General features: G+C 33.5%; 1 protein-coding gene across 1 annotated transcript; it reads left to right on the top strand.

Moving 5' to 3' along the window:
* The first annotated feature begins 9,526 nt into the window (after positions 1-9,526).
* LOC111017480 (TCP-1/cpn60 chaperonin family protein) lies at positions 9,527-13,998 on the top strand. Its single transcript, XM_022293240.2, has 13 exons — positions 9,527-9,686; positions 9,870-9,931; positions 10,013-10,085; positions 10,281-10,348; positions 10,539-10,608; positions 10,852-10,920; positions 11,004-11,075; positions 11,317-11,390; positions 12,052-12,714; positions 12,805-12,930; positions 13,075-13,179; positions 13,283-13,357; positions 13,502-13,998. Exons 1-13 carry the CDS (start codon positions 9,662-9,664, stop codon positions 13,685-13,687), a joined length of 1,668 nt encoding a protein of 555 aa, XP_022148932.1. The 5' UTR covers positions 9,527-9,661; the 3' UTR covers positions 13,688-13,998.
* The last annotated feature ends 1,416 nt before the right edge of the window (positions 13,999-15,414 follow it).

Raw genomic sequence — 15,414 nt, 5'->3', positions numbered from 1 at the left:
TATTTCATATTACAACCATACATTTAAATTATTTCATTTTATATCTTACAATGCGTTCCAACCCAGTTCCAACAACGTACTTTTTGGATCGAGAAAGCTGAACTGCTTGATTAAATTGCATTGATTTATCCTAAAAATTTCATTTCAATTGGAATTTGGTTATTCAATAAGGTCTAGTTGATAAATCACCAAAATTTTAAAAAGACTTGGTTGAGATACTAAAAAGCTTTTGAATTATAAAGGATGAGTATAAACACTAATAAAATATTGGGGAAGAAATTAAAACATTTGAAAAATGATGTTGAAATATATAACTGATATATTATCTTAAAATCTTAGAATAAATGAGGGTAACATAGGTAATTTATTCTCAACATCTTCATTATTATGGGTTCAAATCCCTGCTTCCACACATATATATTTTGTGATTAAAAAGATAATTTTATAAACAAATATTTATATTATTAAGAAATCTTTCATATATCAATACTTTAAAACATTTTAATTTAATAAATGAATTTTGTCCTAAGCATATTAAATTATATTTTGAATTTTATATAAGGTCAAATAAAATAAAATAAAATAGCCAACTTAAACATAATTCAACGTGTTAAGTTAAGACACCTATGCCCAACCAGAAAGTCGTGAGTTCGAATCCCTACTCTCACATGTTGTACTAAAAAAAAGTTAAAAAAATTTATTGCCACACAAGTATTAATAGATCAATAATTTTCACCAACTTAAGCATGGTTTAAGTTGCCATGCACCGATATCTCTCTATATTGTAAGTTCGAATTCCCTCGTTAATGGTTGCAATCATAGTAGCGCCAAATTCCATCAAAACTATGAATTTAAGAAGGAAAAAACTTCCCTCCTGAAGATTTAGGAGGAAGCTCCTAAATTCGTATGTGGTCTAGTAACATATAGACAAGTGGATCACAAAATTAAAAAATCCACTTGTTTATATACTACTGGACCACGCATGAATTCAGGAGGAGCTTCCTCCTGAATCTTCAGGAGGAAAATTTTGTCCATTTAAGAATGTTTGGAGACTAGTACTAACTTGAATACTACTTGGGAAGTCTTCATTTTGCACTTTTTTTTTCTTTATAAGGTTAACCTGAAGCATAGTTAAATGACATTAGTAATCTTCACCACTGGTTGAAAATTTGAATCTCATCCCTACTATTATAATGCTATAATGCTATAATCTACGTATATGCGTATATTTTACTAACATTGGTAACATATAACCTTGGGTAAAATACATTTTTGGTCCATAAGGTTTGAACTTAGTTTTTGTTTGGTTTCTAAATTTTAAAAATCATCACTTTTGGTCATTGAGATTTAAATTTAATTTCCATTTTGTCATAAAATTTGAAAAGTGACATATTTGAATTTAGGTTTTAATTGGTCATTGAAGTTTGAATTCGATTTCTAATTGGTTACTAGGTTGAGTTGATCGGTAGTTGACCTAATGGAATAATGATGTAATAATTGACATAGGTTAACTAAACAACGTAAGATCTCTCAAATGGCTCAATATGAATGAATCTTGTTGGTTGTCGAGAAACTTGCTGATTCGAATGTAACATAATGAACTAAAAAAAGGTCAAAGAACACACTTTGTCCCTCTGAAGTAATGATTTAGTTCCTAAACTTTAGTTTGTAACGATTTAGTTCGTATACTTTTAAAGTGGTAACAATTTAGCCACTCAATTTTAATACGCAACAATTTAGTCTCTTTAATTTAAAATTTGTAACGATTTAATCCCTAAAGAAAAATCTCATCAAAATTAAGTGTCGATTTTTATCATATAATGATTTGTCTTTGTAATTTATAAACACATTTGGTCTCTTTTCAATTTATCAATCTACATATATAGAAACTTTATTAAATCTTGACAAAAATGTTCGAGATATGGACAACATTGTTACAAACTAGAAAAAGCAAGAATGACGCATTTCAGGTGGCCCAGTTTTTTGCCAAACTTTTGAAAGCATAAATTTTCTATACTTTTGCCGATGTCACCTTTTATGTGAAATTACTTATTTTACCTTTATTTAAATAACACTTTTTTCTTGAGAAAATGGACAAAATAAGCATTCTATAGGGCACTTTTAAGTTTTTTAATCATCATTTTCAAAACACAAGTTTTATAGGCATTTGCTGACATCACCTCCACACCACCCTCACTACCTCTCCACTAATATTTTAGACTTCCCTCCTGATTTCCTCTCTCTACCTCCATCTACCTCTTTTTACAGAATTTTTTTTCTTATCGTTTTTCATTATTCTCTTTTCCTCTTCAGCGAAATTTTTTTTTTCTCATTCTCTCTAAAATTTTCTTGGAGTTTCTCTTTTCCTTCTCCCATCTTTCTGTATTTTTTCTAATTACTATTATTCCATTTCTTCTTTACTGACCACAAAAAACAATTTACTTTAAAAAAAAACCCTAAATCTTTCAGCTTTTTTTTTTAAAACCAGCAGCATCCATGGTTCCCGTGACTTCGCTGACGACGGCTGCATCAAAGCCGACGAAGGAAGTCATTCGCCGAAGAAAGAAGCTCAGTGGAAGAGGAATGAGGGAGGAGATAGAGAGAGAGAGCGAGGGTGAGCGGGAGAGATCGATGGAATCTAAAAATAATATTTTTAATGAGATTGTTTTTTTATAGTATCTAAAAATTAATTTTGAATTAATGATTATCAAATCAAATTAATTTTGAGAAAAACGGAATCTCAATATTAATTCAAATTGTTTTCCGAAATCTCTCATCAATCTCCTTAAATCTCTCGATGTAGTTTTAATTATAATTGAATTTCAAATCCCCCAATTTTGCTTTTCAAATCCCCCCATTTTGCTTTCCCATCTTTCATTCCTAATTTAAATTTTAATCAAATGTATCAATTTAAAATCTAATTAAAAAAGAGATTTTGGAAAACAAATTTGAATTAAATTTCAAATTCGAATACTTTCTTTTCGTAATTAGATTTTAAATTGATATTTTCATTTGATTAAAATTTTAAATTAGGAATGAAAGAGATGAAAGCAACATGAGGGGTATTTAATTCAATCCTAATTAAAACTACGTTGAGAGATTTAATGAGATTGAGAATAGATTTCGGGAAACAAATTTGAATTAATATTGAGATAGTATTTTTAGATTCCCTCAATTCTCGCTCAACCTCGCTCAACCTCGCTCTCTCGCTCCCCCATTCCTCGATCTTCTTTTTTCGGCGAACGACCTCCTTCGTCGGCTTTGATGCATCCATCGTCAGTCACGGGAATCATGGAGGAAAAAAAAATTACTTTTTATGGTGAGTAAAGAAGAAAGAGAATAATAGTAATAGAAAAAATAGAGAAAGAGGGAAGATGGAAAAGAGAAACTCCAAAAAAATTTTAGGGAGAATGAAAAAAAAAATTACGATAAAAAAACAAAGAGGAGGAAAAAAAATTTGGAAAAAGAGGGAGATGGAGGTAGAGGGAGGAAATAAGGAGGGAAGTCTGAAATATTAGTGGAGGAGAGAGAAGAGAGATGGAGTCTGGAAGAGAAAAAAAAAGCAAGGAGGGGCATGGGAAGTCATTTGTCAAAGTTGGTGATGTGAGCGGTGAATAGAAAACTTGTCTTTTGAGAGGAACGATTAAAAAACTTAAGAGACGCTTATAGAAGGTTTATTTTGTCCATTTTCCCTTTCTTCTTCCTTCTGTCTGTCTATCTCCTTCTTCTCTTTCTTGCAATTATTATTTTACTTTTGGTTAAAATACTAGTTTGGTTACTGTACTTTTCGTTTTGGTCTATATACTTTCAATTTTGGTTCATTTTAGTCATTGTACTTTCAAAATGTTCATTTTGATCTTTGTACTTTTAAAAAGTGACAATTTTGGTTCCTTAATTTTATTCTTAATCTCATCTTTTTCCTATCACAATTTCAACACGATACTAAAATCAATATATTTCTTAAAATGTAATCATTACTTTATACTAAAGAGTTTTCATTGTGTAAAATTTGTGTTAAAACTTTACAAGGAGGGACTAAAATGATCACTTTGAGCCTAAATGAATATTTTCAAAATACAGAGATTAAAATGAACTAAAGTTTAAAGTACAGGGACTAAAATGAACATTTTCAAAGCACAGGGACTAAAATGAACTATAGTTAAAAGTATAGAGACCAAAATAATATTTTAACCTTTATTTTTCTTCTCTCCTCCTCTCCTTGAAAATTTTTCGTTCTTCCTCCCTCTCCCTCTCCCTCTCTCTATTTTTATAGATTGATTAATAAAGTATTCTTCCTCGCAAAAAAACTGTTTCCTCACAAAATTCCTCTTTTGTAGGTGACGAGCGCCTGTTCGAAGTAGCGGCGGTCCTTGTGGTGGTTCTATCCAATGGCATCTTCACACACGACCAATTCCGTCCTCTCTGGTGATAGACTTAATGATGTAGACCTACCCACGCTCAAAATCTACAAGCGTTTCATTCGATGGACCCAGTAAACTCACGCTCATTTCCATCTTGCTCAGATTCACTCTTGACTGGTGTGGATGAGAGAGAAATTCTTTTACATGTATTTTTCTTTAAGAGGATGAGCGAGAAATAGAAGGTAAACGAGAAAGAGGGTGAGCAAGAGAAAGTGGGAGTAGGGAGCGAGAGTGAGGAGTAGGGTGTCACGGGACAATTCCTAGAGTAGAAATTTTCGCACTCCGTGCAGCCTAAGGACACCGCCTTAGTACAACCCTCGCCACATACCTATGGTTCTTTCGTAAAGTTAGTGCGGAAGTACATCACCAAGACTCTCCCAACTCTTGTTGGTCGAGTGTCACTTCAACACAACACATACACACGCAAAGCCAATCATACGGGAACTTCTTTCCCAACCTTTATATACAAATTGCATGTACAGGATACAAGAAACTCAACTCGAACTCCCTAGTTGAAGTCTTCCATCAAGACGGATATTGATGGACAACGCTCCCTCTCATAAGGAACTCAGCTCTCCCTAGAGGAACAACACCTCCCCTAGGGAGCCTACACTCTCTCGTGCCACTTGGGCTACAAATGGACGCTCTGGGATTGGATACGATATGATCGGATTGGATTGGATGCTTGAACATTCCTTAGGCAGGAGACAGGATGCTAAACTTAGAGCTACCTAATTTCAGCATTACTTGGAGTCCACTCCAAGATTTGGCCCATTTTCCCACTACTTGAAGATTGGAGAGAATTATGGTGTCATTATACCACTAACTCTCCTAAAATGTTGGCTAAATTTGGTGTTACTAAATTTAGTCACTATGTTCTCCTCCATTATTAGAAGCACTATCCACTAAGTCCATCATTCACCATTTTAGGGATGTGGCACTATTCTTATGGAAGACCCATTCACGTTTGGACCAATTCTCTTGCTGTGTGAAGCCTATAGGAAGTTCACCAATGCCCCAACGTGGATGTTGCACACCAGCATGCCCGAATGCCTTCAAATGTCCATGTGTGTGTTGCCTTGCACATTGCCGCAGGCATGCCTGCACACTTGTTTTCCGCGCACGTGCGTTCGCCTGGCCGCACGCCTCCTGTGTGTGCTTGTGCGCTGCGTCCGTTGCACGTTCCTGTGAGGTGAACACCCACTTACGCGCGCCTGTTGTCTCTTGTGTCGCTCGCCTGCGTACCCGCATGCGTGCATGCATGTTGTGCCGCCGTGCGTGCCTACCTACATGCACCTACGCTTGGCCATCACGACTTGGCCTTATGCTAGGCTGCCGCCTGCATGTATGGTGAGACTAGCCACCCAATAGCGCCTATGTGCATGCTCCGCATCCTGTTTGTCCGCATCTATTGCTCTACTACCTTACTCCGTCATTGAGTGTACCGTCCGACAACACTTTGACATTGGCTCGTGCAAGGCCTGTCGAACCATGTAGTATTCTCAAGATGTTGAGAAAATGAAAAAGCAGGAAGTAAGAAGCAGGGAGAGAGCGAGAATGAAGAAAATCCACAGAGATTTCATTTTGTTTTTCACCAAATTTTGTTTATATACATAGTATGAGGTTTAAAATTAGATTAAAAAACAATTTCTTACAAAAAAAAGAAAAAAGGTAATTAAAGTCCATTTAAAAAAGTAATTATATATTCATAAATATACATATTGTCCTAACCTAAAGTAACTAAAATAATTACTTGTCTAATTTAAAACTTATATTTTTTTTATTCAAATTTGAAAGGGTGAGATTCAAATTAAAAATAATCGAAATTGGGGAAAGAAATGAATCATTTGAAAAGAAAACAAACCTCAATGTCTCCCTCAATCTCACTCTCGCTCCCCACTCTCCCACTTTCTCTCATTCACTCTCTTTCTCGCTTATCCTCTATTTTTCACTTACGTTCTTGAAGAAAAATCTAAGTAAGAAAATTTTTCTCTCATCCACACCAGTCAAGATCTAATATGGGTGTATGTTAATTGGGTTTGTCGCCAGGGAGGGAACTCGAAAATTTTGAGCGTGGGTCTATGTTGTTAGTTCTATCGTCGAAGAGGACGAAGCTGATCGTGGGTGAAGATGCCACTTGGTAGAGAGGGAGAAGGAGAGGGAAGAAGAATTGAACCTTTTCAAGGACAAGAGAAGAAAAAAATATAATAATTGGAGTGAAGAGAAGATAAAGATAGAGGAAGAAGGTGTGAGTTGAATAAGTGTAAAATAAGTAATTCTGGTTGCATAAATGGCTAAGACTACTAAAACAAAAATTTAAGCCACTTAAATCTAATTTAAAATTCATACTTTATATTTTGAAATCAAAATTAAATTTGTAAATTTAAAATTAAAACTAAGGGGAGAATATTATTTTTTCCAATAAAAAAAACAAAAAAACTAAGATCCTAACTTTGTCATTTAGGATTTGGAGAGCCAACTCTTTGTACTATAGGCTCTCACCTTATGGATTTCAATCTCCATCTACCGTTGTTGTCTGTCAGTCGTTGCTCGAAAGTTTTCGTCCACACATCGTTCACACATTGTCCCATTTCGGTAAGTTGCCACTGGAAATCAACTGCAACGTGGTTCGTCGGGTCGTTCTGTCCCACCCAAACCAATCCACCAGTCCATCCGCACACCTGCAGCCATTCGGTTCTTTTTCAGCATCGATCGAGATCTACCACCAAGTTAAAAAAGGAGAGTGCAATTCACCATAAATCTCGTTTCAAAAGGAAAATCATGCCAGACATATGAGAGGGAGACTGGGATTCACATCAAAAAGCACTCACACGACACTTCTTTTAAACTCCCAAAAAATGCTAATGATAAAAAACATATTATTATCTTTTCTTAAAAAAAAAGTATTTGTATATTTGTATTCCTATTGAACTAAGGTTGGAGGGGTGAAATTTAATTTACACTCGTTTTTAAATTGGTATCTCACGTTTTAAAATATTTAATTTTACTTTTAAAATAAATTGTGATATTTGTAAATGTTATATAGCCGCTGACATTTATTTAATGTTAAATATCTATTTCGCGCTATTAAATTTATAATTTAGATAAAATTAAATAAGTTAAATTAAATTTTAGAATTGATACTGTTAATAATTTAATGTTTTAAATTATGGTGTCCTTTAGAATCAACTCAAACGTATCAAACTAATTTCTATATTTAAATAGATTAAAATCTAAATAAAATTAGTAGATGCGGTCAAGATTAGAGGAGAAACATCTCGACGATTAACATGTATTGACATTTTGGCTACTAGACTCAAAACATACATTCTAATTTTGATGATTCTAAGTGTTCGAACCTGAATTTTAGGTATCATCATCCAAGCCTCTTGCCACTGCACCAACACCCGAGGGTGCCATTTGTGCAAAACTAAGAATCAATGACCATTGTTTTTTAAACTAGTAAGAATCATGTGCGGAACTCGTAAGTTTTATTTTTAAGTAAAAAAAATTAATTAAAAAAGTGGCAAATTATAACATAACCTAATTTTATAAAATTGAAGACGTTGGTTTCAGCATATTATTATTATTATATGAATATTTTAGGTATTCGTATTATATTATATTAATTTTAATTAATACAAAATATTGATTTAAACATATCTTATGTTCATTTATTTATGGTACTTTTTACGATTCCTAATTATTTATTTATGTGAATATTTTAGATAATTTTTTTTATATGAATATTTTTTTATTGGAATTTAAATCAACACATACGATGTTGCATGAATGTTGAACTACTTATTATATTTTATCATGATTTTTTATAAAAATATTTTATCGGGATTAATTACAATTCTTCATTTATCGTCAAAAAATATCACAATATATTATTTACTTACAATTTTTTTGTAATTATAATTTAAAAATAAAGGATAATTGATTATTCAACAAAATTGAAACTGAATTTAAACATGTTAATGAAATTAATAATTGTTTTATATAATACAATACATTATTTATTGGACTTTATTTCTAAATTAGAATGTGGAAAGTTACTTAATAATTACCTACTATAGTTCTCACCTATTTTTACCTATAACGACCCAAAATTATCATATGTAGCTCAACCATAAACTTCAGCTAATAACAACGGCCGACTATAAGGATTTTGTATTTCTAAACCTAAATTCACAAATTATAGAAACCTATTTTTCTCTTCTCTCCCTTCATGCGTGAATCGCCTTTCACTATATGTCGTATTCTTCTATCCAGTGCCGCTACTGTCTCAACAACTTTCTCCTTCTGGCTCACTACCGTTCCCTCTCTCGATCGCGCCCTAGCATACAAGTTTAAAGCAACAACATTTTGCGACCTCGACTACAACTGTTATGCCCTCTGTGTTTCCCTGTAACGACTTCTACAATGCCCTTTGGTTAAGTATGGTGAGAACGAAAATCTCACTTTCTCGCAAGTTTTTTAGTGCTCTCCCCTTTGCATTTTTGTATTTATCTCACCCACTATGTATATATATATCTCGAAAAGATGAAGAAGATGAAAGAATTTTTAGAAGTTAAATGGAATAAAAATAATGGAGCATTGATGATCTTCTAATTATAATCTTGATTCATACTATATGGCAAAATTGAAATAGGAAGATGAAACACTAAAAGGTATTATGGCATAAATGAAGGGAGAGGGGAATTTAGAGGGGTGGGATCGTGAGGGAGAGAAGAGAGAAATGAAGAGAGAGAAAATTTGTATTTAAATTACGTAATTACAACCAAAAGAATAGTAAAAAGAGTTAAAATGAGAGGGTAAAAATGGAACACAAAGTTTCTCGTGACTTTTATATATACTATAGATATAGATGGGTGTTAAAATTTAACCACTCACCAAAATTATCTTAAAAAAATTTGCCAGTTTTTCCAAACTTAAACTACATGGATTAAATTACTCGAGACTAAATTGTTCAATTACGAAGAACAAAAATTCTTTTTTGAAACATAAAAAAAAAAACTAGTTTTCCATTTTGCCCTATTACCCAATTGATCAAATATAAAAATACAAAAAAAAAAGGTGAAATATAGAGGAGAAACGAGGTTATAGAGGGAACAAAAAAACTTTGAAAGAGAGTTCCAGATTTTATTTTTTGGTCACAGTCGGAAGTGTGAAAGTTTTCTCCTTTCCATCTTTCTCTAGGGTTTTTGCTTAGGGTTTTCGACAAGCCCACAACGATGCACGCTCCAGTTCTCGTTCTCAGTAAGCCCCTTTCTCTCATTTTTCCATTTGTGTTCCTTAGATCTGTGTTCATCTTCATTTTCCTCAATCACATAGCGAAATATCCGATTTTTACCAGCTATTTTCCATGTTTTTCCGACATTTCTGCCGTTCGATCCACCTTCGACTCTTAAAATCTGTTTTATACGTTTATGAATTGAGCAGAGGATTCTTTGAAACGCGAGTCTGGAAGCAAGGTTCACCATGCCAACATCCAGGCTTCTAAGGTGTGTATAATTTGCTTCTTCTTACATTTTGCTTGTCTCTGAGGTTTGTATCACTTCGTAGCGTTTGGACTTGTCTTGCAGGCTGTTGCTGATATTATCCGTACCACGTTGGGGCCGAGATCTATGTTGAAGATGTTACTTGATGCTAGTGGAGGTGGATTACTTATTTCCCTTTCTTAATGGTCGGATAAATAAAATAGTTATTTCAAGTAGTAGCATCCATCGATTCCCATCTTATGAAAATTTGACATGGACATGGTTTTGTTAGTAGTGTTGTTTTTCTCTTTTGTTGAGAATTATTTCTGTATACTTCTGGTCAGTTCCTGACTACTTTCTCTGGGTTCAACAGGAATCGTTGTCACAAATGATGGAAATGCCATTCTCCGGGAATTGGATATTGCACATCCAGCAGCAAAAGCATGTTTCTATCAATGTTTTCTTCTCTAATTCTTACACTGTACACTTGTATTATTTGATATATTTCTTGTACATTTTGCTTCAATTGTTACTGAATTAAGGCCTGTACCTCTTATTTCCTCCTTTTTTTTTACTTTGATGTATGATGCTTTACCGTTCTGGCATGAAATGGCTTTTTGGCTGTTGACAGTCGATGATTGAACTTAGCCGGACGCAAGATGAGGAAGTAGGAGATGGAACTACATCAGTTATTGTGCTTGGTATGTGTTGGACTAGTGTGTAATGCTTTATTTTTGGGTCATAGATATTAACCATTGATCTACTCTAAGTGAAATGCTTTCAAAATGTTTCTTGTATGGAGGATTATTTTGGAATGTCCAATTGGAAGTTTTTTGTATGATTTGAACTTTACATTAACGATGATAAGTTGGCCTGTTTTAGTTGATTCTCTATTTCTCTCTCTCTCTCTTTATTTATTTATTTTTAAATTTTAAACATTGAAGCTGGTGAGATGCTACATGTTGCCGAAGCCTTCATTGAGAAAAACTATCATCCAACTGTCATTTGCCGGGGTAATTTGCTCTTCTCCATTAGTTGTCATTCTGAATATCGATCATGATGTGATCCTTACGAACTTGAATTTTTTCTGTTGTAGCATATAATAAAGCTTTGGAGGATGCACTTGCTGTCCTTGATAAAATTGCGATGGACATTGATGTTGAAGATCGTAAGTTACTTGAATGTCTTTTTTACCTTTGAGCTATCTAAGGATTGAAATGCCTGCCACATAATCATGTCTATCGACTTAGACACCAGATTTTGTAATTACTAGATATCATAACCAGGGAAAAGATTGATTCTTCAGTACATTTCCTCTGGAAAAATTACTGGTTTTTCGCTTTCCCATAGAAGTAAGTGTGGCATCTATTGTAATAATCTGTACTTTACTAATGAGTATCATGCGGCAGGCACTGCTATGTTGGGGCTGGTTAAAAGCTGCATAGGTACCAAGTTCACTAGTCAATTTGGAGATTTGATTGCTGTAAGAATCTTAATCCCTTTGCCTTGTTGACATTGTCGTGCAATTTATTTTGTTTGTATATTTCTATCGTATTTATGAATTATGATTAGAATTTGGAATGTGCTTCCACTTTGTTACAGAGATTTGTGGATTAGTTGCAGAAGACAACTTAAAATGTGGATGGTTCCTTGATCTACTAGTTCTAAAAAGGATGCCAGGTCTTTAGATTCAATAGTAAAATTTTTAGGAGGAACTTGTTTCTATCTGTTGCTAAATTTTATTTTCATTACGCAAAATATCTTAGACTCTTAGTTGTGTAGAGGCAATTAAATCTAATTTCTAGATAGTCTTAAGTTTCCTTGTGCAAATTTCATTTTTTTACCTGTTGATGAATTTATTCTCATTTTTCAAAATATCTTAGTTGTGTATAGGCAGTTAGAATCTTATTTGCAAGTTGTGTAAGTTTTACATTGCGGCTTTCATTTTTCTTGATGAAAGCTAGCTTTTTCATAGAAAATGGGGTTTTGTAGTGCATCTTAACTTTTATTATTTTGAGGGTCTTAAGTATCATAGATTAAAGAACGTCTAAGCTGGTTGAGTTGATTCCCAATCCCCACCCAGATGATAACTTGATGAATGTTGAGGTTTTGTGTATTCAGTGCTGTTATTTATCAACTTGCAGGATTTAGCAATTGATGCAACCACAATTGTTGGTGTTGATCTTGGCCAAGGATTACGCGAAGTAGACATCAAGAAGTACATAAAGGTTGAGAAGGTTCCAGGTGGTCAGTTAGAAGATTCTAGGGTTCTTAAAGGAGTGATGTTCAACAAAGATGTTGTTGCCCCCGGAAAAATGAGAAGAAAGATTGTCAATCCACGTATTATTCTTCTTGACTGCCCCCTTGAGTACAAAAAAGGTGAAAACCAGACAAATGCTGAGTTGGTTAAAGAAGAAGATTGGGGAATCCTGCTGAAAATGGAAGAAGAGTACATAGAGAATATCTGCGCACAGATAATCAAATTCAAACCTGACTTGGTTATCACAGAGAAGGGCCTCAGTGACTTGGCATGCCATTATCTGAGTAAAGCTGGAATCAGTGCAATTAGGAGGTTGAGGAAGACTGACAATAATAGAATAGCTAAGGCATGTGGTGCTGTAATTGTGAACAGACCTGACGAGTTACAGGAATCAGATGTCGGCACTGGTGCTGGATTATTTGAAGTTAAGAAAATAGGGGACGAGTTCTTTTCGTTTATAGTGGATTGCAAGGATCCAAAAGCCTGTACTATACTCTTGAGGGGTGCCAGTAAAGATCTTTTGAATGAAGTAGAAAGAAATTTGCAGGTAATTTAACAATGTGATTTTTGTTGGGATGATTTTTTTAATCTTTATTTAATAAATTAATTTTTCCATTATTTTATTTTCTTGATTCAGGATGCCATGTCTGTTGCAAGAAACATAATAAAGAATCCAAAACTTGTTCCTGGGGGTGGTGCTACTGAGTTGACCGTATCTGCTACACTGAAGCAGAAGAGTTCTTCTATTGAAGGCATAGAGAAGGTAATCTTTAATCCTTCTCAGGAACGAGTTGTTCGTTCTACTATTGAAATGTTGAATATTCGTAACTAAAAACCTGGTGGCTGCCTGCCAAAGCTTTTATGGCTAAATTGCAAATTTCTTATGAAAGATATATGCTTGAAACAGTGGCCTTATGAAGCTGCTGCCTTAGCTTTTGAAGCCATTCCGCGAACTTTGGCTCAGAATTGTGGGGTGAATGTAATACGAACAATGACAGCATTGCAAGGAAAGGTATTGAACATTTTGTGCAAGACAAATACATGATATGATGGAGGCTTCATTTCTGAAAATCATAATGTGTGATTTTTCTGGTTTCCTGCCACTTTTTTTATAGCATGCCAATGGTGAAAATGCATGGACAGGCATAGATGGAAACTCTGGTGAAATCACTGACATGAAAGAACGCAAGGTATCATCTCCTTATATTCTGTTCGGATTGAATAATAAATTCAGAAAAAATTTATGCCAAGGAATTCTATTTTGTCTCTTATATCTCGTGTTGTGATGATTGCGGCCTTTTGCACTTTTATGATGTTCGTGTTGTTATCATCAGATCTGGGACGTGTATAATGTGAAGTCTCAAACTTTTAAGACAGCCATAGAAGCTTCCTGCATGCTGCTGAGAATAGACGACATTGTTAGCGGTATTAAGAAGAAGCAGGCACCGGGGCAAGGTCCATCGAAGCCAAAAATCGAGACGGAAGCTGATGCAGACAATGAGCAAATTCTCCCAGAGTAAATTTTTGGTTGAGTCAGTTTTATTAGCTCTACAATGGTGTTTCTTCAAGCTTGCGATTCGGGTGCGTTCGATTCTTCAGAACTTTGGCTTCTTGTGGTTTTTCGTAGGTTGGGCTTCTGAAATATGGTTTAGCGGATGAATACAATTTTGTTACCACCGTTTTGTTTCAGATTAGTGATCTAAAATTTCAATTAATACCTGGGATGATGATGATTCCTGAAATCAAACTTATCTTAATTTTCTTCTTTGTTTTAATATGTTGAGAAATGAGAACTTTTTTAGTACAGAATAGAGTTGAGAACTTGGTTTTATTTGTTGTAGATATGAGAAGCTTATTAATTTGTCATGATCCGTGAGGTCAACCTCGTCTTAAACCGAAAAGATTTCACATAGTACTTTTAATTGAATCTTTTGCTCAATGAAAAAGTTGATCCGAGTTCGATAAGTAGGATTTCTTCTATTCTCTTTTTATTTGAGAATTGAAACACTTTTTACATACTTAATGTTATTATTTTTTCCCTTTTCTCTTGTATCATATCAATAGTTAACTCAATCAAATAAAAAAGAAATATAATCATCTTTCAGAACAAAGAGAAAATTATTAGGCTCAATATTTCAAGTTTTATCAGTGTTTTGTCTTTTATTAAAGTAGTTTTTTCTTTGCCAAATTATTTGAGGCTTAGGCATTTTTTGAATCCAATGGTAGTAGAGTAGATTTATGGGCTTTAAAGGATGGAATTACTACAAGAATTTAGATTCTAAGGGTATAGTAATTATCTATGTTTTTCGTTTCTCGTTTTTAAGAATGCATTACAAAATTATACATAAATATTTTTTTTTTCGATTTTGTTCAAAACATACCTAAAGACATTATTTTACTTTTTTTAACTTATAAAATACATGATAACTATTAAAAAAACAAATATAACATAAATAAGAAATAGTTATCAAATCAACTCTTATTTTTATTTATTAAAAATACATGAAACATGAAAAAAAGGGGAAACGAGAAATAAGATATTTCTTTTATCCCTTTCAAGGGATGGTAAAATAAAATAATATATTTAAGATAACTGTGTATTTAGAACATTTTAAAAACTTTTTGTAAGGTTTTGAAATCTAGCAACCAAAGAGAACTATTCTTCAAAATGTTTACTTTAAAATTCTTGTTTTTGGTTACTTTAAAATTCTTCTTTCAACTTGATTGATGATGTACAAACTAGCATTAGATCTTATGGACCTAGAGATTATCTAATACAACTATTCAAAATTAACTAATTAATTAAACTGTTCCTAAAGGATAGCATGAGTGGCTTGAGGCTCTTGTTTTGATTCTACATATTGTTCATTTTGAACTAAAAATAAACTTTTTGGTGGAATAGTGATGTTATATATAATATCCTCACTCTCAATAGTGACATACTAGTCTATATAATAACATAACAAAACGAGCATAGCTCAGTGGTAATTGATATATATCTCCAACCAAGAGGTTGTGAGTTCGATCTCCGCCTCCACATGTACTAAAAAAAACATAAAAGTTACCAAACGCTACCTTGGGAACTAAGTAAACCGATTTAAAATAAAAAACAAAAGATGTAATTTACTATTGGAATAAGGAGTTGCTAATTTAAAATAGATTTAAATACCCAAAAGAAATGAGATAAAAACCAAAAGGAACCAGAATCGAAACCGAAGATATAAGAGCCAAAAATAGTATTTAAACC

This window comes from Momordica charantia (assembly GCF_013281855.1).
Source record: "Momordica charantia cultivar OHB3-1 chromosome 2 unlocalized genomic scaffold, Mcharantia_2.0 BLBB01000002.1, whole genome shotgun sequence".
NCBI lineage: Eukaryota > Viridiplantae > Streptophyta > Magnoliopsida > Cucurbitales > Cucurbitaceae > Momordica > Momordica charantia.
Note: the sequence above shows the minus strand (reverse complement) of the source record. Positions and strands in the feature narration are given on the sequence as shown.

Bases quoted from the DNA above. Each gene is read 5' to 3' on its own strand.
- LOC111017480 (XM_022293240.2), top strand. From the start codon at position 9,662: ATGCACGCTCCAGTTCTCGTTCTCA. The intron at 10,921-11,003 runs GTAATTTGCTCT...TTTCTGTTGTAG, and splicing joins TCCAACTGTCATTTGCCGGG to CATATAATAAAGCTTTGGAG. The intron at 12,715-12,804 runs GTAATTTAACAA...TTCTTGATTCAG, and splicing joins AAGTAGAAAGAAATTTGCAG to GATGCCATGTCTGTTGCAAG.